Here is a 26,576-nt window from a genome sequence, read left to right on the forward strand (position 1 = left end):
GTAGCGAAGTTGCCAGTGCCGATTCTGCAGCTGCAGATAAATTTTGTGATGTGTTGGGGAAAGAAAACCCTTCTAAATCTCCACAGCCCTCAACTTCCGCAGCAAGCAGCAGGCTTATCAGCTGGAGAGTTAATTCTGGCACCGATGCTCGAAAAGTAAAATTTGCTGATGTTATGCCTGTCTTTTCTCTCTTTTTGTAATTTTATAATTTTGAAATTTTTGTAATTTTGTACACTTTTGTAATTTTTCCTGCACATGAGATAAAAAAAATTGAATAAATAATTCTATTTACATGTTCGTCGAACATTTCTCTTTTGCTTCTATCAAATTCAGGAAGCACAGTTGCGAGTGCTGATTTTCCTAAATACTTATTTAGGGAAATTCTGACATGTAGCATTCTGCGGAACGCAACCCTTACGTAAGTCAGGGAGTTCCTGTACTGTGCTTCCTACCAGAACTGTAGCTTGCTAATTGTGTACCCTGTGCAAAGGTAGGACGATTCACCTTCTCACCCATAGCTCATAAAGTGGAACAGAAATAGATGAGAAGGCACAAACAGTTCTGTTTGTGCCAATTGTCAGCTGTGTTCAGTAAAAGGATTCCTTACTGTGTGGTTGTAAGATGTGGAAAGGTATAGGTTGTGGTTTCCTGTACACTGTTGGTGTTCTGGAGTGGGAAAACTGACATTCCTGAATAAAGTAAGCCTGTGGGACAGTGAGTGTTTCCAATTTTGATTTAACACCAAAAATCACCAAATGAATAAAGTAATATGATTATACATACCATATGTAACTGTAAAGTAAAATGAATAAAGTAATAAGAAAGAATTCCTTAAATTAAACAGGACCCTAGTAGGCCACTGGAGTGGATAGAGGGTGGTTGCATGCTTTATGTGCCCTTCTCCAGCCATTGGTTGGCTTTGTGTCAGTGCTATTCTCTGCAGCCTTCTGACCATTAGAAGTGATTCCCAATGACTATTGTTTAGCAGGGTGCTGCTTGTATGAACAATACTGGAAGAAATGAGGGCTACTGTTGAGGGAGAGAAAAAGCAGATGGGATTCCAAATGATCCTTATTTTTCCTGTTCAGCCTATTAGAAGTAATACCTTTATGTATTGTAGTAATTAAGAGTATGGTAACTCATCTATTCTTAATTTTCCAAGGGGTGCAGAGTGCTTTGATTAACAGTTATAAATCATCTGCTGTTAAATGCTTTTTTTCTGTCTCTAAATGAACCATATTTAAATTTCTCCCCATGTTGTTATTTGGTTTTTAGGAGCATTAGCAACTAAGGCCATATTGCTCCGGGGATATGCGGTGGTCATTTCTTGACCTTCCACCTCCTCCTCCGTATTCGGTGGTCACGGGCTCGAACCCCAGTCTAATCAAGAAGCGTGTGCTACGCACTGCTGCTCTTGCTCACCTGGCTATGGAGGTGCCCTTAAATTTCTCAACTGTTGCACACAAACAACTAATACACCATCGAACACCCAACACGAACACATGTTCACATCGTTGCTGACTGTCCATATTTACAATGGGGAATCTTATCTTTTTTACTCTGGCTAATTTTCATTAAAAAATTGGTAATCAGGTTTGCTACTTAGCCTGAAATCATTTCTTAGTACTTGTGTAGTGCAAAACTAAGTAACAATGTCTTTCAGTTAGAAGCCAAAGAAATATGGCATAAAATTTCAGAGAATGTATATGCATGATTTTCCAAATATTGTGAAATCTAAAAAAGTATCATGCTTTCTTTGTGTACTTTATGCAGATGACAATTTTAAGTGGTAGAAAATGCAATGTAATTGGAAATTTGCAAAAAAAAAGTAAACATTAATGGCAGCATTTATAGAAAATTTCAAAAATTGATGTTGAAGATATCATACATGCTGAATGTTTAATTACATATTCCTCTCAGTTCTGCTGATCAGGCAGGAATGTTGTTCAGGAATATGTTTCCTGATATCTAAATGGCAAAAATATATAACTTGTATAATATATATAAGAACAAAACAAAAGGAATTGTTAGCAAAATTGCACAGACAGGGTAGAAGAGGTAGTGATGGCTCTGAACAGTGGACCATTTTTGTTGATGTAGACGGCAGTTATCAAAGTGATTCCTAGTTTTATTACTGTGGTGACCTTACTGTGGTCCCAGTATGAATATAAAAAATTCTTGTAAGGGTGACCTTTCTAATTGGTGGAAACTGAATGGCCAGTACCAGAGTTCTGGTTTAATCTGTAGGAATTTGGTGTCATTAGCATTAGTAGAGGCATTTGATGCAAGAAAGCAAGCTTATGCAGCATCAGCCAAAAAAAAAAAAAAAAAAACCACTTCCACTTCACCCCTCTGTTCGTTCGAAATACCTGTCCAGCTGAGCCTTAAACTTATTTAGGCTATCAAGTTCCACGACAAGGGATGGAAGTCTGATCCACCAACCACCTTCCGCATGTCTATCCTACATCTGTCTTTCCTCAATTTGAATTTATGCCCTCTCAGGTGATTATTCTGAGCAAGAGGAAGAATCCCATCAGCATTGAGCATGCTCAAACCATTCAAGGCTTTATACATCTCTATCAGATCACCTCGCTGGTGCCTAGTCTCCAGACACTGTAATTTGCAAAACTTAAGCCTTTCTTCGTAAGAGCACCCCCTTTGTTCCATTCACTAATCTTGTTGCCCTTCTCTGTACTTGTTCCAGCATCTCTACATCCTTCTTGAAATGAGGCCTCCAGACCTGTATACAGTACTCAAGGTGTGGCCTGACCATTGCCTTATACAAGGGAATAATCACCTCCTTATCCCTGCTAGAAAAATTCCTATATATCATTGACAATACACCATGAGCTACTCTTGCAGCCCATCTGCACTGCTCAGAAAACTTCATATCTGCCTGCACAACCACCCCCAGGTCCCTTTCATTCTCTACCACTGTCAGTGTAGTACCACAGAGTTGATACGTTGCTCTGGTGTTGCTGTTTCCCATATGTAGTACTTTACATTTGTCAATGTTAAACTTCATTTGCCACCTCTCAGCCCATCTGCTCAACCTTTCCAGATCCTGTTGCAGTAGCATAGTGTCAGTAGTGTCCTTGACAACCCTGCCAACCTTCGTATCGTCTGCAAACTTGGACATTAAGCTTGATATACCATCATCAATATCATTTATAAATACAGAAAACAATAATGGACCCAACACTGAACCCTGAGGGACTCCACTAATAACATTAGTCCACGATGAGCAGTGTCCATTGATTACCACTCTCGGTCTTCTCCCACTCAACCACCCCTTTATCCATAGCAGCAATTTGCCTCCAATGCCACACTGCTCCAATTTGTGCAGCAGTCTTCCCTGGGCAACAGTATCAGAAGCTTTTCTAAGATCCAAGTATATAATATCAAAGTTATTCCCTGCAATCAGTTCTTTTGTGACTGCATCATAGTATCCAATCAAATTGGTCAGGCAAGACTTCCCCTTAACAAAACCATGCTGTGTCCGAGCTATAACTGAAGTCTTGTCTAGATGATCCTGCAGTGCTTCTTTAACCAGTGCCTCCATTAATTTTCCTGGAACAGAAGTTAAACTCACAGGTCTATAATTACTTGTGTCAGCCTTTGATCCTCCTTTGTGAATTGGGATCACATTTGCACATATCCAGTCTGTGAGTACCTCCCCCGAGTCCAAGGAAGCTCTCATAATTATGGCTAAGGGTTTGCTTACTTCCTTTGCTGCCTCCTTTAATATAACTGACTAGATCCCATCCACCCTAGGTGCCTTTCTTGTGTTTATCTTCAACAATTTCTCCTCCATTTTACCCTCAGTTATTATAAGATTCTCTAGCTTACTGCCAGAGTTGAATACACCTCTGGCCTTCCCCTCCCTGAATAACTCCTCATGTGTGAATGGTGATGCAAAATATTCATTTAGTTTGTTAGCTACCTGAGCAGGATCATCAACAGTTGACCCAGCGATATCAAGTGAACCAATCTGATTCATCCCCTTCCTTCTAGAATTTACATAAGTAAAGAATTCTTTGCTGTTTTTCTTTGCATCCCTTGCCAAAGATTTCTCGTAATCTGCCTTCGCCTGCCTAACCTCCTTTGTAACTTGGTTACATATCAACTTGTATCTATCATAGGCTTCTGTGTCACGTGTTAATTTGTATGTATCCCATGCATTTTTCTTCTCTGCCATATGTCTCATTAGTTCATCTGACATCCATTTAAGCCTAAACCTTGAACAATATTTCTTAGTTGGGATGTAAAGCCTAGTAGCTTCCAAGATAAGTTCTTTGAATGCTTCCCATTTTGAATTTGCTGTTGGTAACATCATCAGTTGGTCCCACTGTATAGAATTTAAATACTGTCTCAGTCCATCGTAGTCGCCTTTACGAAAGCAAAAACCCTTCCCTTTACCCCTAATGGTAGTTACCTCTTTGAGTAAATCTCACTTCAACACACTGTGATCACTGCCACCTAGTGGTTCATTTATCTGCAGATTCTTAATGCATGAAGAATCACTACTGATAATCAAATCAAGAGTATTACTCCCTCTAGTTGCCTCCCGAACATGCTAATGTAGAAAGCAATCATCCAATAAATCCACAAAAGTCTTGATAGTGTGAGTGACCAGCCCCCAAATTCCAGTCAATATCTGGGAAATTAAAATCCCCCATTATAATAAGGCTCTCTGATTTACTGGCCCACTCTATTTCTCTGTACAGTTTCTTATTATACTCATCAGAGTCATTAGGCCTATAGCACACTCCTACTCTCAATTTTGATATCCCAATCAAATCTCCTTATGTCACACCAAACTGACTCGACACTGCACTGTCCAGCAATGTCGACTGGCTTCACTTCCTTGGATTTTATGTGTTTCTTAACTAATAGCATAACCCCTCCTCCCTTCCTATCCTGTCTATCCTTTCTGTAGATGTTGTACTCCCCAAATTCCAGTTCTGCATTCCTTATATCTGTGTGACACCACGTCTCTGATATCCCAACAATATCTGCCTTTGATGTTTTGAGCAATACCTCAAATTCATCAAATTTATTTACTAAACTCCTAGCATTGGTGTACACGGAAGTATACATGCACCTGTTTCTATTCTTAGCTACCCTAACACTACCCATGTGTTTACTTGTACTGCAATGACTCCCAGCAGTCTCTGAAATATCCTGCATCTTGTTTTTCAGGTTTCTGCTCATTCCAATAAAGCAGTGCAAGGATCTCTTTCACCTCTGCCAGTGGCTACTGTTAATCTATTAGTCTTTGTCTACCCCCAAGCTAGCAGTTTTCCGACCCACCTAACACTGCCTCGATAGCATCTTGGCAGTGTTAGGTAGAAAATAGAAAGGGTGCAAATATTCTTGCACCCTTTCTATTTAAGTGTATCCCATCCCTCAGTCTCTCCTGTTAACAAGTACAGTCCAGGCTGAAAAAAATTCTACCCCTTGAGCCTTGCACAATCTTTCCAGGGCCGAATTGATCGACAAGGCTCTCATCATATGCTCCCTCCTATCGTGTCTGGGCAGAATTGCAGACACTTTCAAATTCAACTCTAATTCATGGCTTTTTTTCAACAGTGACCTGTACTTGTTAAGTAATTCTGCCGGTCTCCTACTCTTGATATCATTAGTGCCAACGTGTACAACTATATCACCTTTTGTGCCCTTAAAAGATGATATCCGCACAACGTCATCAGCCTTTGACCCTGGCAGACATTCCCTGGTCCTGTTCCACCTATCCTTTTTACAAAGCATGTTCCTCGTTTCCCTGACAATAGAGTCAACAACAACTACTAGTTCCTGTGGGACCAGCACATTCTGCCTTGGGGGTTTGCCGCTGTGTTGCATGATGACCAGGTGCAAGCTCTGTCATTAATGTGGGCAGCTGAGAGCTTGATGGGGCCCCTCAATTTAGTTCCCTCGAGGGCATCCACCCTGCCCTTCAAGCTCTCATATAGGCCCATAACAACGCTGAGTTGTTGCCTGATTTTGATACACTCCTTGCATCGCACACACACAAAGACATCCCCCATGGCAGTATCATGTCTGTACCTGAATGCTCCACAAACATTGCAATGTTCCTAAATACCACTATTTCAGCAGCCCTTCCACCTGAATTCAGTATATTCTCAGCAGAATTATATGCAATTAAACTAGCCTTAGAAAATCTCTGTTCTGACTGCTCATTAAAATTTGTTATTTACACTGATTCCCTCAGCTCAGTTATGGCATTATCTAACTCCACATATAAAGTTCACCCTTTTCTAAATGAAATTAGAAGATTATTACTGCAGATTGAAGAGCGCCACCAAATGATCACCTTCTGCTGGATTCCAGCACATTCTGGAATCTCTGGTAATGAACTGGCCGATAAAGCGGCAAAAAATCCATCTACCTTAGATTTAACCACTATCCCTGTTCCAGCATCAGACTACCCACAAATCATTCGTGATGCATGCCTAACAGAATGGACAGCACTCTGGCACTCTCAAACACATAACAAACTTTTTCAATTTAAACAGGATCCTAGAATTTGGCGTTCCAGTGTCCGTTCATCAAGACGAGAAGAGGTACTCCTTTCAAGATCAAGAATAGGCCATACACATTTGACTCACTTTCATTTACTCACAGGAGATGATCCACCGCAGTGTCCACATTGTTTTCTAAATCTGACTGTGAAACACATTCTCATTGAATGCCCACACTATAATCAAGACAGAAATACAACCCTGCTATCTTTGGTTAACCTTCGCAAACCAATAACTCTAGAGAATGTCATTGGTGACAATGCAAATATCCCTGAATTTTTTAACTTTCTGAAGAAAATTGGAGTTTTTAGTCATTTCTGATTTTTGCCTCTTCTGACATAACAAGAAATTTTCATATATTATTACAATAAAGGAATAGGCGCATTATAGCCAAAGCAGCTTATGCGCCAGAAAACCCCCATAACAACAACAACAACAACAAGCTCCACAAACATCATGCAAGCAGTGCATTTTAAAAGGCTGTGATTCAGAAGGCAACTCCCCCCCCCCTCGGTTCTCCTCTGAGCCACAGTACTTCCATTAGCTTGAGCCTTTTGCTTTGCTGCTCTGGTCTGAGTCATGATTTCTATTAATTTCAATAAAATTTCAATTTCAGGTCAAAATTATGACCCTAAACTTGTATCCCAACACAGTTATAATGGTATACATATTTTTCAGTGTCAAGTATTAAGTATCTACGAGTTCCCTTTATATAACTTCTGTATCAGTTATGTGTTAATTAATTATGTTACGTTTGTAATCTAAGTTGTTATATGTATTTAGTTAAAAGTACAATTTAATTGACAACGAAGTTCAACAAGTTGAATAGATTCTACCGATCAACTGACAATATTATAACCTATAGCATACTAACGCTATCTAGTTTGGTATATAACATATCGTATGACAAAGGCGGCAAGTTTCGAACGGTAAATCTATGGACACTTAAGTATTAATTAACTTTCAAATCTTGCTGTCTCAATTCAGAATAAACTAACGATCCTTACTAGGTCTATAAGCTACTTACAGAAAATAATTTGATGTAAAAAATATTCAATAAAGCGGCTAAATATGGGCAAAAAACTTCTCGTTCAGCAGAGTTGCAACTTGTAACACGTGGATTTGATACACTTACCGATACTTTTATGCAATTACAAGGCCGAGTAAAGAATAAATACACCAGATTAATCAGAAAATCACAAAATAATGCTATACTACTAAATTTAAATCAAAAGTTTTAGAAAAATAATAATTTCAAATCAATAAATAAGAAAAATCCACTTAGCGGCTTTGAACACGTCTGGCTCCTACTAGCCTCGCCAGCAGACAAAGTCATCTTGAGATTAACAGTGTTATAAAGATCAGGTCATTAAGATTTCTATCTGCAAGAGGAACTGTGAAAGTAATATCAGTTGGCTCTTAAGTACCCATCAAAATTTCACAACATGCATTTTTTCAGTATGACTGATTATCATAGTCTGGATTGGTATAAGTGGTTTGATGCTTTCTTGCTTGTATAAGGCAAGAATGGTACTGAGAGAGTCAGGGAAAATAATGTTGAGGAGTAATTGCTTGGATCAGTTTTATTCCAGAACCATTTTTATATTGCATGTGTACTACCATTTGTATCACTTGGAGCTCTTTGACTTTCTCCAGTCCACCTTTCCTAACAGTGAGGTAATTTTCCTTGTTGATTTTAATGTTCACAACTCCAGCTGGCTTCCGTTTTCTAGTCACACCAACCCAGCTAGTCGAGATGCTGAGACTTTTGCAATTACTAATGACCTTGCATAGATTGTTCATTTACCTACAAGAATACCGGACAATCCCAACCATACAGCCAGCACGCTTGTTCTTTTTCTCACAAACAACCCTTCTAAGTACATGGTCGAAGTGAGTGGTCCTTTAGGCACCTCAGATCACAACTTGGTGATTGTCTCATCTCCAATGGAGCCTTTATCTCATGGCTATTACCAACCTTGTATTGTTTGGCATTACAAGAATGCAAAATGGGATGATCTGCGAGATTTCTTTTCCTTGGTCAGACTACTGTTTCAGTAGTCTGACCAAGAATGTCAACGTTTGCTCAGATCATGTCAGTGAAATTATTCTTGTAGGAATGGAATTTTTATTCCATTATCCTTTATCCCACACTCCACTTTAAAATCTCGTCCTTTATCTAAACTTTGGTTTTCCAATAAATGTGCTAAGGCTGTTCAAGAGAAGAATGTTGCAAATCGTAATTGGCTTGTTTCCAATTCTTCAGTTTCATTTTCTGCCTACACCTATGCTCGCAACAATTGTAAACAGTTATTAATTAGTCCAAACTAGATTTTGAACAGACTAAGAGTAGAAAACTTCTTCTTGCCCTAATGGTAGCCCAGCATTCTGGTCTCTTGCGAAACCTATTGGCCGCAACTTTTGACCATCACTGCTCACACCTCTGTCAAAACCAGATGGTTCCGTTGTCACTTCAGCCAAGGATAAAGCTGACCTGCTTGCATCCCATTTTTCTTTCAACTCGTGTATTAATGATCTTGGTAAAACACCTCCCACCATTCCCAACATGCTCCATTCAATGCCTCATGTCGTCTTCCGTCAAAAGGATGGCAGAAGGATTTTGACGAATTTTAATGCTAAAAAAGCTCTGGGTCCCGATGCTATTTCTCCACCTGTTCTCAAAACCTGTGCTCCTGAACTTACTCCTATTCTTTGCCGCCTTTTTTCACTTTCTTATTCCAAAGGTGTTTTTCCTTCTGCTTTGAAATTTTCTTATATCCAGTGAGTTCCTTAAAAGGGTGACAAGTCCCCCCCATCCAATTATCGTCCCATTGCAATTACTTCTACTCTTTCTAAAGTAATGGAGAAATCAATTAACCGCTAACTCTTAAACTACCTAGAAACCTTCTGTCTGATTAACGATCGGACAGAAGGTTTCTAGGTAGTTTAAGAGTTAGCGGTTTTTTGTGTTTCACCAAACTTTAATGGAAAAGTTTGGTGAAACACAAGAAGTTGCTCTTGACCTCTCAAAGGCTTTCGATTGTGTTTGGCATAAAGGTCTTCTAAACAAGCTTCCATCTTATGGTTTGCCAACTGTTTTTTGTAATTGGTTATACAGTTTTCTTTCAGATCGCTCACTGAGGGTGATGTTAGATGGCTCTCTATCTTCTAACTTCACTAATGCCAGTGTCCCTCAAGATTCAGTTCTTTCCCACACTCTTTTCCTCTTGTATATTAATGACCTTCTTCCATTGACTGGAAATCTTATCCATAGTTTTGCCGATGATAGCACATTGCATTCCACTTGGGGCGCCTCCGTAGCCAGGTAGGAAGGAGCAGCAGTGCGTAGCACGTGCTTCTTGATTAGACCGGGGTTCGAGCCGTCACCACCAAATACGGAGCATGCGGAAAAAGGCAGGGAATGACTACCGCATATTCTCAGAGCAATATTGCCTTAGTTGCTAATGCTCCTAAAAACGAAAAAAACAACAACAACATTGCATACCACTTTCCATTTTGAGAAACCTTGCCCTGCTCAATCACTGCAACTTCTCAAAAGTCTGCTACCAATTCCTTAAATGCCGATCTTCAGGTAATTCTCCAGCGGGGCAAAGACTACTTAGTTGATTTCAACCCTTCTAAAACTCAAGTCTTGTCTTATATCTCGCAAAAAGGATTCTTTTGCTCGTATGCTTATCTCTGGTGACACTCCGATTTTTAAGCAAAACAATATATCTCTTTTGGGAATTACCCTGACTTCTAATATCTCTTGGCACAAGCACATTACAAATATTGCTTCCTCTGCATCTAAAAAACTTGGTTTTCTCTTTTGCTCTCAGCGTTACTTTTCTTCCAAACAGCTGCTCACTCTGTATAAATTGTAAATCCGCCCTATCATGGAATATTATTCCCACAGCTGGGGTGGTGCCCCTAAAACCTCTCAGGCTTCTTGATTCCATTCAGAAGAGGGCAGTTAGGTTAATTAATGATTCATCTCTAACAGAGTCTCTCCACTCGCTGTCTCATAGACATTCTGTTTCTGCTACATGCCTCTTCTACAGATACTTCCATGTGCACTTTTCTTCTGAATTGGCTTCTATAATTCCCTCTCTCTCTCTCTGTCAAAACAGTCCGAACACGTATAGCCACCAGCCAACATCCATTTACTGTCCGACTTCAAACTCACAGAACCAACTTTATATCTTCCTCATTTATTCATTCTACTGCTGCTTTTTGGAACATCCTTCCTTCATACCTATTTCCTGAATATTACAGTCTACAGAAGTTCAAGTCTAATGTCAACAAATATTTTCTTTTGTCTTATTAACCTGCAACCCAAGCATGGTAGTAAGTACTGTAGGTTCTAATACCTGTCATGTTTTGGGGTTTTCATTAAAAAAAAAAAAAAAAAAAAGAATAGTACTGAGAGAGAGAGTCAGGGAAATCAATGTTGAGGAGTAATCACTTGGATCAGTTTTATTCCAGAATCATTTGTATTGTCTGTAGTTCTGCAGTAAAAATGCTGCATTCTGGATGCAGTCAAGTGGTGATTATGGTTGATGAAAGAACAGCAACAGCACCAATATGCTGGTTAGCTTTTCAGCCATTTATTTATATTTGTGTTTAAGTATCATATTGAGTAGTAAGAGCATTATGAAATTGCTTTTTTTTTTTTTTTTTTTTGTGGGAGAGTGGCTTTTCTACATTTTTGATGGGTTATCTTACATACTGAGGGTCCACAGAGAAATTACAGAACAGTTGGCAATGGTGGCTAATTTAGAAAGGTTGCACTGCCAATTTTCGAGCAAGGTATGAAGCTTATAGATCTTTATAAATTACTGGAAGCCCCATAAGCTTACAACTTATAAGGTTTCTCAGTGAGTTGCAAATAGATAACACCAAGTTGGATGAGTCACTCGATGTCATAATTCAAGAGGAATTATGACATCAAGAGGAAGAAAAGGAGAGCATTAAATCATTAGCTTTTGCATAGAGACTTTGAATTGTAGAAGTGCAGTAAGCTCCTGGGAAATTCATAAGGCACTGTGATGGATGGGTCCAACCACTTTCGAGCAACCGGCGCCTCCGTAGCAGGTGGGAAGGAGCAGCAGCGCGTAGCACACACTTCTTGATTAGACCAGGGTTCGAGCCCGTCACCACCAAATACAGAGGATGCGGAAAGGTCAGGGAATGACCACCGCATATCCCGGAGCAATATGGCCTGAGTTGCTAATGCTCCTAAAAACCAAACAACTAACTAACTAACTTTCGAGCACTAGATTTTGCAGTACAGTATTATTTACTGCAGATCCATAATCTAGCTGTGATCTTTCAATAGCATGATGTATGAGAAGAGTATGCAGCATCCTACAATGTGGCAGTTAATACTCTCAGGATATTAAATTTTTTTAAACAACTGGTTTGAAATTGTTTGATGTGGTCAAGGAAAGTTAATTTTCTGTTCAGGATTAGGCTAAGAAATCAAATACTTGAAACAGTAGATAACACACAACCTTCCACCAGATCAGGATGGAGGTTATGCTGTCTACAAAATTGAATGCAAGTGGTTTTTTTGAGTAGATGGACAAAAACCATGAATTAAAGGCAGATTACACTCAATACAGGTTGACATGCTTATCTCATTATTTTCCATTTCGATTTACCTTCCCCGTGCCACTAAAAAGAACAGCTTAACACAACCTATTTGAGAAAAAGATATATCTGTGTATTTATTTTACATTGCGAAATGCAAAATTACACAGTTACTTACTCGATTATCATTACTAAGAGTAATAGTGTTCACCATTAGTACAAGGAAGACAGGATTTTGCTGCACTTTCCAAAAAAAACAAACAAACAAACAAAAAAAAAAACCTATACACACCAAGTAGATAAAAAAATACAAATTATATGCTTCCCTGGTCACGCATCCAGTTATTAATTATGCATCCAGTTATTAACCTTTGAATTTATCAAACTGTCAGCCTTAACTACCTGTGAGGACAACTTGTTCCAGCAATCAACGACTTACTGGCTAAAAGAAAACTTCCTACAATCTAACCTAAACCTCAATCTCTGTAATTTGAATGTATGGCCCCTAGTTTTGGAATTCTTTGTAACAGTGAAAATAACACCTTCATTCATTTTACTAATTCCTCTCAGAGGGGTGCCTGGTTTCCAAGCTCTGTAGACCACATAATAAGTCTTTCCTTGTATAGTCGCCACTTTTCCCAATCTCATCATTCGAGTCGCTCGTCTTTGGACCTTTTCAAGAAGCTCAGTATCTTTTTTCAGATGAGGCCCCTCTGCGATACTAGGCAATACTATGTGGTAGCTGACTTTCATCAACCTGTGCAATACCACCACTTTGCTTATTGGAGGCTTGAAGTGGTGGAACCCATGTTTAGTCTCCAGAGCTAAGTTTTGGTCAACCCTTCTCCATCTCTTCCATCATGCAGTATGACTGATAACTTTTCAGGTTATGATGAACATCATGGTGAGATCCAATCTTCCTTACATTTCGAGGGTACAGCTCTAAAACTATGTTCGCAGGCTGGCCGCTAGTTAGTACACCAGACCGAATCTATTGGGAATTGTTTAGGAGGCTTCCAGATCAGCTAGTGTATAATCTTGCTACCGCTATTCTGCCAGATAGTGACTGGATGGAGTCTGAGTAGTGTGTATGTGTATTGCCATATCCAAAAATTTCATTACTTCATACAGCATGTCTCCCCACCTTTTCTTACTATTGAATACACCATGAATTGTCAAACTAATAGAGTAAGCTTATCTGCGAAAATATCTAAACCTCCCAAACACTTCCTAGTTCATTTCACAAATATACGTGGTCTCAGTTCTAATCTCAATGATGTATGATTCCTTTTGCCTCAAAGGTGGTACTTGTGCATATGTTCGTTCCAATATTCCCTGTCAGCGACAAGGTAATTTGGAATCTCCCCTTTTCAATCTTCTCTGGCTTAAAATCTCTCTACCTCATTGTGTCAGATTCATCTGTTGTCTCTACTGTTCTCACAACTCCACTAATCACTTGAAGCTCTTTGACTTCCTCTCTTTGCAACTTAACTTTCTCCAGTCCAACTTTCCTAACAGTGAGGTAATTTTCCTCGGTCATTTTAATGTTCACAACTCCAGTTGGCTTTCGTTTTCTAGTCACACCGACCCAGCTGGTCAAGATGCTGAGACTTTTGCAATTACTAATGACTTGCTCAGATTGTTAATTTACCTACAGGAATACCAGACAATCCTAACTATACAGCCTTTTTCTGACAAACAACCCTTCTAAGTACATGGTTGAAGTGAGTGGTCCTTTAGGCACCTCAGATCACAACTTGGTAATTGTCTCTTCTCCAGTGGATCCTTTATCTCATGGCTATTCCCAACCTTGTGTTGTTTGGCATTATAAGAATGCCAAATGGGATGATCTGCGAGATTTCTTTTCCTTGGTTGGATTACTGTTTCAAAACTTTTGATGTCAACGTTTGCTCTGATCGTGTCAGTGATATTATTCTTGTAGCATTTAGCATTTATTCTTGTAGTCATTTATGAAAATGAAAAACAACAGTGGTCCAGGAACTGCCTCTTGAGGGATCCCATTCTTGAATTTATACCAATCTGAAGAATATCCGTTGATCACAAGCCTCTGGCTTGTGCCCTGCAGCCACCCAGCAATCTATCTAGAATATTACCAGTAATCTCAACCTGTTCAAGCTTATACAATAACTTCTCATAAAGCATCCAGATGCCTCCATAAATGCCTTGCTAAAAAGCATCCATAAATGCCTTGATAAAATTCAAATGAACTATGTCAGAATTGTTCCCTACATCCAGCTCAGCTTATAAGTAACTGTGTCAAAGTAGCTCACTAAGTTAAAAATGAGTTTCCTCTAACAAAGCCATGTTGTGTGTCCTTCAGAATGTCATTTATATTTAAATGTTCCTAGAGTGCACTTGTAATCATTGCCTCCTAAAATTTTTCATACCACTGAAGTCAGACTAAGCGGTCTGTAGTTACCAAATTCACTCCCAGAACTGCCTTTAAGTATTGGCAATATGTTGGCACTTCTTTAATCCAAAGCAATCACCTCCAAGACCAAAGAACCCTTCATAATTAACCTCAATGGTTCAATACAGTCCCTGGCAGTCTCCCTCAAAATTACCAGATATTTGCCATCAACTCTGGGAGCCTTACTTTCCTTTAGGCTCGAAAGTTATTCTAATTAACAGTCATCTGTAATTACAAAATCGCAAATTTTGTATGGCTCAGCCATACAATCTCTTCTCAGTATGAAGGATTTTTTGTCAGTAAAGACCAATGCAAAGTACCTATTCAGTTCATCCACATCAGCTGGGTAAACTAACACTTTTCCACACCCAGTACAAGGGTCCTATCTGATTAGCTTTCTTCTTTGTTGTATTCATATAAATGAAAAATTCCTTGCCCCCATTCTTTGATCTCTTAGCCAGTATTTTCTCATACTCAGCCCTGGCATCCCTAACCTTATCTGTGGTACTATTACATGTAGACATGTATAGTATCTTATGTACAGTGCTCCAGAATGTTAGTTCAACTCCACCCAGGTACTTTGTGATGATACAAAAACACTGTAAAACTGCCAGAAATGAGTTTAATGTTATGTTTGTGCAATTGTGTGTTGTTTCTGGTCTCTTTGTCACCAGGAAGGCAATCACATAACCCCGAGAGCTCACATCTGATGAGTATGGGCTTGGCACACCCAGGGTCCTGAGCTGGATACCATCATTCTTCTCTTTCTTGGTGATTCCCTTCTACTTTTTCTCTCTCTCTCTCAGAGTAACCTTGGGAGATTTTTTTTTTTTTTTTTTGGTTGGTGCAGCGTAAGCCTCAGGCTTCCTTGCATCATATAAATAATAATAATAATAATAATAAATAATAATAATAATAAATAATAATAATAATAACCTGGAAAGCCTACCCACTGTCCATCTACTGAAGTCTGACTAAGCAGTCTGTAGTTATCAAATTCACACAGGGAGGTGTATCCCTAACCACCAGGAAGTGGATCCTGGTGATTAGGGATACACCTCAGAAGAATGAAAACCACACCCACTGGAGGTGGGTGTGATTTTCACTGGAGGTAGTGCTATACCAGTTGGTGTCTGTGGTACTATTACAGATCAACTGGAGGTAGTGCTATACCGTTGGTGTCTGTGGTACTATTACAGATCAATGGAGGTAGTGCTATACCAGTTGGTGTCTGTGGTACTATTACAGATCAACTGGAGGTAGTGCTTTCACTGGAGGTAGTGCTTTCACTGGAGGTAGTGCTATACCAGTTGGTGTCTGTGGTACTATTACAGATCAACTCGTACCTGTTGTAGGCTTCAGTACTTTTTGTCATCTATAACTATCTCATGCTATCTTTTTCTGCTCTGTTTGACTGGCCAGCACCCCAGTCAGCTATTTAGGCATACTCCTCTTCCATTATTTTCTTAATGGTATCTATGCATTCATGGCTTCTGTGATAGTAGTAGTAATGGCAAACGATGCAAGAAAGCAAGTTCGTATAGCATCAGCCAAAAAAAAAAAAAAAACACACACACACCTACAGAATTCACCCATCCATACCCTCCAAGAATTTGTTTAGTTCTTCCTTGAATTTATTCAACCCATTTACTTCCAAAACAACAGATGGAAGCATGTTCCAACAATCAACCACCTGCTATCTGAAGGCAAACTTCCACACATCTACCCTGCAACAATCTTTCCTTAACTTGAATATTTACACCCCCCTCATGTGTGTAGTCATAGCAAGTGGAAGAATGCCATTATCATTCAGCTTACTCAATCCATTCGAGGTTTGAAACATCCCAATCAGATCTTACTGCAAGTGCCTAGTCTTGAAACATTGCAATTTGCAAAACTGAAGCCTTTCTAGGTAAGGGCTTCAGTTTTGGTTTTTGTTCGCTTCCCCAGTCTTTCCCTGCATTCATTCTAGCAGATCTATATCCATCCTGAAGTGAGGCCTCCAGACCTGTATACAGTACTCAAGATGCGGCCTAACCATGGCCTTATACAAAGGGATAATCACCTCCTTTTCTCTGCTAGCAATGTTTCTGTAATATCATTCACAAAATCCCATGAACAGTCCTGGCAACATGTCTGCACTGCTCAGAGAAATTCATGTCTAACTGCACAATTAATCCCAGGTATTTTTCATTCTCCACTCCCTGAGTGTAGTACCATACAGCTGATAAGTTATTTGGGGTTACTGCTACCTATATGAAGTATCTTTCATTTGTCAATGTTTAACTTCAACTGCCATTTCTCAGCCCATCGACCCAATTTTCCTAGATCTTGTTGCACACTATCTCTCGAGAAACCAAAAGCAATGTCTGAGATAACAAAAGTGAAATTAAACACCCACAGACATTCAGTCATGTAGACATTCATGTAGTGCAGACATTCATACTTTAAATGTTAAAATATTAATTAACCTTTTAGTTACTATATTCATTATCTAGCATACATAATGAAAATCTTTCCGAGGCTGGACTCGTTGCTTTACAAATATTTCTTCTTCAAGAACACACAAAGAATGATAGGCTGTGATTGTTTAGGTATCCTCCAGTTCTCACTGGGGGTATGATGTATGTGAGAGACCTGCACAAATTGACAAAATTCTGTTTCATAAATAATATTCAGTGGATATTAATAGCACTGACATTAATTCTTATATTGTAAGGTCTCAAAAATTAATAATTTTCAATAATTTGTTTAGAAATCTAAAATTGCAATCTGATAAAAAAAAAAAAAAAAGCAGAGATTACTGAATGTTTGGTGAGCTTAGAAGGGCCCACATGTTTTGCATTCTAGATTATTATGTTTCTAGTTCTTTTGAATGGTGTGCAATGGGTTTGAGCCCTGATAAGAGTGGTATCACAACCCATGCATGCCACATTGTAAATGATGGTGTGTCTGTTTAATGTGGAGTAATTTTGCAACATTGAAAAACTAGTCACAAAGATATCTTGAGGATCTGTATATGGATATTTTTTTCATAGCCTGTCATTCTTTCACTTGCCATATTCCTTGCTTTGGATAAGAAATATCTGAAAAGCAATGAGTTCAGCGTTGGAAAGATTTTCATTATGTATACCAGTTTTAACATATTTAACATATGAAATTTGCACCATAGTAGCAGCAAATGATATTTAATTTCCTTTTTGTTACCTCAGATATTGCTTCCAGTTTCTTGACTGATAGTGTGCATTATCTAAATGATAGCATGTTAGTTACAAACAGCATGATATGATAGTTGTATTTAATGTTTTGTGTATTTCATATTTTTAATACATTATTCATCATAGTAAAATAAGGCTTGATGTTTCCTGGGTTCAGAAGTAATGGAACCTCAGATAAACTACAGGTATTTAATATTAATTAAGCTGATAATACTGATGTTAGATGATTGTTCTTATTTAACAATGTTGTTAAATAAGAACAATTATTTAACTTATGTAAACATTTTGTAAACATATTGTAAATGACAATTCAAATTGATTTTATAGTATGTTATATACTAATCTGAAGCACATTTTGTAACCCATGAGTTGTAGATAAGAAAGAATCAGTTATATTTCATAGAAGATGTGTAATGACTATTTAAATTTTAACAGGCACAAAAAACGTTTGGATGGGAATTGCAAGCGATCGTATACCGAAGAAGAACTTCAGGCTGCTCTTCGAGATATTCAGAGTGGTAAGCTTGGAACTAGACGTGCTGCAGTCATTTATGGTATTCCTCGTTCAACCCTACGGAACAAAGTTTACAAACTAGCTAATGAATCTAAGAGTCGTGCACATTGTCGGATATCTCATAGTAACTCCAACAGTACTACTAATGTGGATAAGCAGAAAAGTGAGAAAAGTTCGGAAGCATCCAAGAACTCTGAACAGCAGTGCTCCTCTACCTTAAACCACACTAAACAAAACAGCAACAGTGCTTCAGCTAGTGAATCATTACGGCAGCTGTTGAAGCACACAATCACCCAAAAGGCACAGAGTTTATCCAAAACTAGTGAAAATCAAACCAATCATCAGAATGATCAAAATCTACAGAGTTTGTCTTTATTTTACAGTCCTGATGCATTAGCTGCATTGCAAGTATTAAGTAATCTAGAATATAGCCAGACATTAGCTCCAGTTCTTTCACAGGTTAGCTTGAATGATTTTTGCTTAATTATTGTATTCTATTTATTTTGAATAATCCTGTTTCTGTCATAATATTTGGAAAATAATTTTATATTTCCTCCCCATCAGAGTCAAGAAAATTAATATTTATTACTCATATTTTATTGTTTCAGTTGTTTTTTATTATTGTCATGTTTTGTTATTCATTTGAGTTACTATAATTTTTATTTTTTTTTCTCAGTGAGCAAATCATTACTTCTTAATAACTTGTAATATTTTTAATCGAATGAAAATACTTCTTTTGGTTGTATAGAATTTATTGAAGAATTTCTCTGCACGTGGGATAGTTGTGCCAAGGATATGCACTACTATAAGAGCAGTTTGCCTCAACGAAAATCATTAACACCTGGAATGAAGAACATGGCATTCGAACCTCTGGTAGATCCAAATAAAGTTTTGCTTCCACCACTCCACATCAAACTGGGGCTAATGAAAAATTTCATGAAGGTGTTGGAAGTGAATGGCCTGCATTCACATACTTGTAATAGAAATTCCCAAGACTTAACACATTCATTCAAGATACCTTATGCTGCCCCACTATCTAAGCTGAAGCTTATACATGGTTTGCAACATCAACTTAAATTATACTATGATGTGTATAAAACATTTTGTTAGTTAAAATTAATACAAGTCATAATGCAACACAACATAACTCAGAAAGAATATGACCACTTAGTCCCATTCTAGAGGAATTAGGCTTTAGTCGGTATTAAAACCTCTCGCCAATCCCAACAAACTGAGTTGCCATCAATGCCACTGGTAGATGGGTCCTACTGTCTAGGCTCAACCTGTTTCTCCTCTTAAAGACATTAGCAACAAATTTATTAAAGTAAGTGAGTAGTCGCCTATCTGTGAACATGATCCTAAGACTATTATGCTCTAGTTGGCCCAGAGGTATTTCTAATTCCATTTGAATGTCCACATAATTATCATAATTCAACATTATGTGCTTGGCGGTTTCCTCATTCCCACATGAGCATAATCCATTTTCAGTCAATCCTAGTTGACATAATCTACTAGCCAAGCCATGTCCTGTCAATAAAAGTGCAGCATTTGTACCAAACTGCTGCCATAATTTCTTTCTTGCATCCAAAATTCCGACGTTTAGTAGGAACATAAATGTTGTGGCCCCAGGTGCCAAGCGATTGTGACTAAGCGATTTCTCTGTGCTTTAAGTGTGATTTCCTAAAAGTGATCTATAGTTCTTTTACGTTTGTCTCATTAAGCAATATATTTATTTAATGACAGCTCTTGTTACAAAAGTTATTGTTATTTGGTTTTTAGGAGCATTAGCAACTAAGGCCATATTGCTCTGAGAATATGTGGTGGTCATTCCCTGACCTTTCCGCATCCTCCATATTTGGTGGTGATGGGCTCGAACCCTGGTCTAATCAAGAAGCGTGTGTTACGCACTGCTGCTCCTTCCCACCTGGCTACGGAGGCACCTTGTTACAAAAGTACTTGTACAGGGCAAGAAAGGAAAGCCGCCTTTCTTTTTCTGATAGTTCTATTACTAACCCCTACCACTTTACGCATGGCCACTTCAGGCACTGCTTCTCCCTCCCTGCAGAGGGGCCAGTAGCCTGGGTGGTAAAAGCAAACCCCCAGGGCCAAAATGAGCTATCATGGATATAAGCAATTCACCTTTAGATCCTTCGAACTCAAGATCAGAAATTCCTGACATCGACCATGACTCCAATCGTCTGAAGTGACTATGGACGGAAAATCAGAATACAGATGTGCCAGAATTTCTTATAATGCACTCATGATCCACACAACGTGTTGGCAAACTATCGCCTTTTCTAATATAGAAATGTTTAGAATCGGTTTGTGGATCTCCTAAAATAGTTCAACGTCTCCAACCTTGGAGACCTTCTAATTGAAACCTCTAAGGCAACTCGCATGAATTGTTGAGGAGGCTTCCACCCTGCAGTGGGTTGATAATGGCTGCACTTTATTTAAGGCAACTCATTCAGAGAAGCTGTTAAAATTAACATAACTTAACAATATTCCATTGTCAGTTACACCCCATAACGCTCTTAACACCTTAAAAGGTGTTATCAAGTGAATGGGACTTACTATCCATCTCTGAAGAAAAGATAATAACAAGAGCTCAGGCAACAAAAAGTGATTCATGCACGGAGAATAATGACCAAAAAAGATGGCAACGTACTACCAACCAGGTCCATCATTTTGACATTTAGTACTCCAACTCTTCAATCTTCTGTTAAAGCAGGTTATTTAAACTGCAAGATTCAGCCCTACATCCCAAATCCAATTCACTGCTTTAAGTGCCAAAATATGGTCATTCTCAGAAGGCATGTCGAGGTGATGCTGTGTGTTCTATTTGTGGCTCTAAGGAGCATTCCCAAGGAGACTGTACAGCTTCCAAACTGTAAAGAAAGCAATCCTGCATTTTCTAAAGCATGTGACCTTTGGAAAACAGGCAAAAAAAAACAGCCAGTCAACTGCAACTCAAACAGATGTCTTCATAGACCCAAACATTCACTATGCCACCTGGACCAAAACTGTGCTAACGTGCAATGAGAAATCTGCAGTCAGTGAAACCAGCAACATGCCAATCAGTATCCCAACTGATGCTATATCAACCTCGACCAAAACAACAAAATCTGTTACTGTTGAAAACCAGAAGAAAGTGAAACCACACTATAGCAACATGGAAATGGAGGTTCAGTCAGAGGATGACAGCACAGCACTAGAATTACATGCGAATGGACACAGGACGCCCAACCTTTCCCAAAAATGAAAAATCAAAACTAAGCAGACAAACCTTCTCAGAGAAAAAAAGTCAGATCAATCTTCCTCAAATGAATGCAACCAATGAACAAATTCCTACAATGGAACTGCAGAGGATTATGCAGTAATATAGATGACCTGAATGATTTACTCTTACAAACTAATGCAGTAGGCATGTGCTTACAGGAAACATTTTTATCACCAAAAGTTTCTCTCAAATTCAAAAACTATACTATGTTTAAGTGAGACAGGGATTCTGACTCTTCTCCTCATGGAGGGATAGCTATTCATGTCAAAACTACCATACCATACCATCAAGACATCTCCAACTAAAAACCTCCTTAGAAGTTGTAGCGGTTCGGATGGCAGTGGGAATATCATTAACCCTTGCATCTGTTTATATATCACCTAATTATCCTTGTTCCTAGACTGAACTTGACAACCTTTTATCACAACTGTCACCTCCTGTCTGTTTACTTGGTGATTTCAATGGTCACCATCCATTGTGGGGATCTTCCACCATGGATAGGAGAGGCTAATTAATTGAAACATTCCTAGATAAGTCGACCGGGCTAGCCGAGTGGGTAAAGTACCTGCCCGGCAACCCAAAGGTCGCGGGTTCGATTCCCGCCTCAGGCTTGGATCAAAGTACTGCAAAAACCTTGGGAGGTGCAATATGGCCACAGAAGCCGATGCGCCAATAACTACAAAAAAAAAAAAAAAAAAAAAATCCTAGAAAACCATAATCTGACTGGTGTACCTACAGGTACAACATCTGCCATAGACTTATCCATCTGTCCAGCATCTCTTTTTCCAAGCGTGGAATGGTTAGTGCTGAATGATCTATTCCACAGTGACTATTTTCCTATTATAAGTTAAATTCAAACACAGGTAGTTCATGCCCTAATGCCCATACTTCTTGGAATTTCCACAAAGCAGACTGGAAAAACTATTCTACTTGTGTCAACAACCAGTGTGTACAGCAACAAGATATTGATGATGTAACCGATCACATTACCAGCCATTTATTATCGGCAGCTGAAATTACCATTCCAAAATCTGATCAGTGCAAACAGGTATACCAAAACCAGTGGTGGAATGAAGATTGCTCCAAAGCAAAAAGAGAAAAAAAAAATCATGCTTGGAACCAATTTTGCAAATGCCAGACTACCACCAACCTAATTGTTTTCAAAAATCTTGGAGCCAGAGGCAAGTCAAATTAGAAAAAAAGCAAAACATGACTCCTGGATTAACTCTGCCTCAACTGCTAGCAAAAATACTGACACTCGGATTATCTTGAAAAAAAAAAAAAAATATATAAAAAAAATAAATAATAATAAAATAATAATAAATAAATAAAAATACGAGCACTCAATGGGAAATTTCTACCATTGCAGTCTCCAATAATACAATGGAATGAGCAGGACTTATCCTCTCCTATTGATATTGCAAATGCTTTATCAGAATCTTTCTATAATATTTCCCCCTCTTCCTCTTATGTGACCTCCTTTCAATGCATTAAACCAATGAACAACGTATTAAATTGAAATTTTCAACTAGTCATTCACTTCCATATAACCAGCCCTTTCACTGAGCTGAAAGACATTTCCAACTAGAAACCTCCTTAGAAGTTGTAGCAGTTCTGAGCAAATCTCCATCTAGTGTAGCAGGACCAGATGGCATTCACTACAGTATGCTAACCATCTGTGTGAACCCGATCTATGCATATTATTGCTCTTTTACAACCAGATCTTTTCAGAAAATACACACCCCTCGCTCTTGGCGTCATTCCTATGTTTGTGCTATACCAAAACCCGGAAAAGATCATTCTCATATTCAGAATTATAGTCCAATATTGTTGACAAGCCATTTGGACAAAATATTTGAAAGGATGGTCCATAAGAGGCTCACCTGGATTCTAGACTCCCAAAATCTACTTTCTGATCACCAGTCTTCCGTAAAAACAGGTCCACCCTCGATTTACTTGTAAAAATTGAATCCAGCATTTTTTAACGCCTTCTTCAGAAGACATCTAGTGATGGTCAACCTGGATATTTATAAAGCATTTGACATTACATGGCATTATGGTATCATTAAAGATATGCATCAGTTAGGACTGAGAGGCTACCTCCCTTTAATAATTCAGAACTTTTTAAAATTACGCACAAAGTCCGATATCAAAACATTCTGTCAGCATCTCACATTCAAGAAGAGGGTGTACCACAGGGGGTTCATATTGAGTACAACCCTATTTGCGATCAGGGTCAACAATATATTGGAAGATCTTCCAAAAACGATGAAGTATACATGTATGCTGACAACCTCACTACATCCTGCTAATCGCAAAGTATGAATACTATCGAAAGACAGCTACAAATTGCTCCAGCCAGAATTCAATTCTTGACCTTACGCAATGGATACCATCCTGCTGAACAGAAATCAACCCCCACTCATTTCTGCAAACTTCAGTCACTTCATCCTGATCCAGAGCTAAAGATAAATAATGTGCCAGTTCCTCTTGCTCACACTGTCCGATTTCTTGTTTTTTTTTTTTTTTTTTGATTTTTAGTAGCATTAGCAGCTAAGGCCATATTGCTCCAGGGATGTGCAGTGGTCATTCCCTGACCTTTCCGCATCCTCCGTATTTGGTGGTCATGGGCTCGAACCCCGGTCTAATCAAGAAGCGTGTGCTACGCACTGCTGCTCCTGGCTATGGAGATGCCCATTTCTTGGTCTGATACTAGATCGGAAACTGAACTTTCAAGCACATGTGGCCTATCTTCGAATTATCTGTTTGAAGAAGTTGAATATCCTATGGTGTGTGTCATCCTTGTCATGGGGCACTGATTGACATACCTTTATCCATCTTTATAGTGCTCTCATCAGGTCTCACTTGGACTGTGGTTCTCCAGTGTATGACTCTGTGAGAAAAAGTACTTTAGACTGATTAAACACCATCCAGCACATTGCTCTGAGAGTTGCTCTAGGAGCTTTCAGAACCTCCCCAGTTCAGAGTCTTTACATCGAAGCCCATGAACCTCCCTTACATCTTCGCAGAAAAACATTACTTCTGCTGTATGGTGCAAAAATCCACAGTCTTCACTCTCACTCTAGTTAGAAATGTCTATACAAAACTGAATGGGAGTCATTTTACAATAGTAAACCAAATGAAAACTGACCTGCTCCACTTAGATTTAAGGAACTGACTGAATCATGGAATATAGAAATTGTTAATATATTTCAGGACATGACACCACCAGATCCACCCTGGACAAATATCTGTGCAATATATGATGACTATTTTCAACAATGGGAAAAGAACACCTTATCTCCCCCCCCCCCCCCAATATCACACAGTTACATGCAGCTTACTCTCTTTCTCATTCATAGGCCTGTGAAATCTATACAGATGGATCAAAAACTGAGACCCAAGTAGGTGCTGTGGTAATATTCCCGTCATTCACCATTTCTGTCTCATTACCAATAAAAGGTAGTATCTTCACTGCTGAACTTTATGCTATAAATTTAGCTCTGGATCACATTATTGAACATCTAATTCCATTTGCTTTCATATACACCGACTCGCTCAGAGCTGTCTCTGCTATAAATAGTAATTCCAACTCCTCTCACCCTTTAATAAAACAAATCCATTCTATATAATTTGCTTGTAGTGAGTCAAACCGAACTGTGGCATTCTGCTGGATCCCAGGGCATTCTGGGATAGCAGGAAATGAAAAAGCAGATCTTGCAGTCAAACAACCAGATACTTCTATTTTACAGACTTGTCAAGTTCTGTATACTGATTTAAAACCCATCATCTGTAAAGCATGTTACAATAGCTGGTCAATAATCTGGAGAGGTTATCCAGGAAACAAACTTGACCGAATAAAACCAGATCCAAAGCTGTGGCTCTCCCGCTTCCAGAAAAGCAGACGAGAAGAAGTAATTCTAGGAAGGCTAAGAATTGGGCATACTTGCCTAATATACTGCTATCTATTAATGAATGGCAGCACTCCTCAATGCACATCATGTCACATGCAACTGACTATTCATCATTGGTGGACTGTCCTTGCCTTCTCAATATCCACTCAAACAGCTTTAAATCATGTGCTAATGCACAGTCATCACTAACATTATTGCAGATTCTTGGAGATGACCCTAATAAGAAAAACTATTTACCTTCCTAAATAACACAGGAATATACCATAAAATATAATAGGTATTACAATAAAGTTAGTATTTCCTATTAACTAGAAAGACACAATATGGCCCTAGCAGCCTATGTGTCATTAAATCCCAACGCAGCAACAACAACAACAACAACAACATAAATGTTACTCTACCTTTCTCAGAGAGCTCCCACCTCTCTTGCCAGATATCTTTCAACTGGTCTAATATTCTTTTTTTTTCAAATTTCTGATCTGCTCTAGTATAGATTCTGCCCACCTCTCAGGACATGAAATTATATTCAAGATTGATCTCATGTTTTTTCTAGTGCAGTACATTCATGCATTCAGTATTACTTGAAGATACATTGGAAGCTTTTTGGCAATCATTTGCAGTGCTTAAGCTGAAACTGTTCAACAAGCCCTGGTTTTGCAAAGGAGGGCAAACCTTTGTGCTTGCTTGAAATAAGTACTTTTTAACCGTTGTGTTATACTATGCGGTCAAGCCACATAAGCATAAGCGATGATGGGTGCAAAGAGACAATCATATAAGGTATTAAGTACTCTGCCCTTAATTCCCCAATCAACCCTTATAACTCTTCTGAGCTTGGCATACAATGTACAAATCTTGCTTTTTAAATATTCGACATAAAGCTCATCCATTCTCCCACACTCACTCCCAAGTACTTTAATACAGTCTCATATTTCAGTGAGACTCCTTGAGCACATACAAGCAGACTTCTATTCAAGCTTAATTGTCCCTTTAATAAGACCTGCACTGACTTTGCCTCTGAATTTTTCAACTTATATGAATCTGCCCATAATGTTGAAGCACGATCTTCAAGTTGTGATTTTGCATTC

General features: G+C 38.7%; 1 protein-coding gene across 1 annotated transcript in view; it reads left to right on the forward strand.

Annotated features, from left to right (window-relative positions):
- Nucleotides 1–26,576, forward strand: part of Eip93F (Ecdysone-induced protein 93F) — a 195,586-nt gene that overhangs the window by 152,048 nt on the left and 16,962 nt on the right. The window contains exon 6 of the mRNA XM_090371113.1: nt 18,219–18,756. Coding sequence (XP_090227239.1) covers nt 18,219–18,756 — 538 coding nt within the window. The remainder of the gene's footprint in view (nt 1–18,218; nt 18,757–26,576) is intronic.

This window comes from Mastigoproctus giganteus, chromosome 4 (genome assembly GCF_048544385.1).
Source record: "Mastigoproctus giganteus isolate SK-2022 chromosome 4, ASM4854438v1, whole genome shotgun sequence".
Classification (NCBI taxonomy): Eukaryota; Metazoa; Arthropoda; class Arachnida; order Uropygi; family Thelyphonidae; genus Mastigoproctus; species Mastigoproctus giganteus.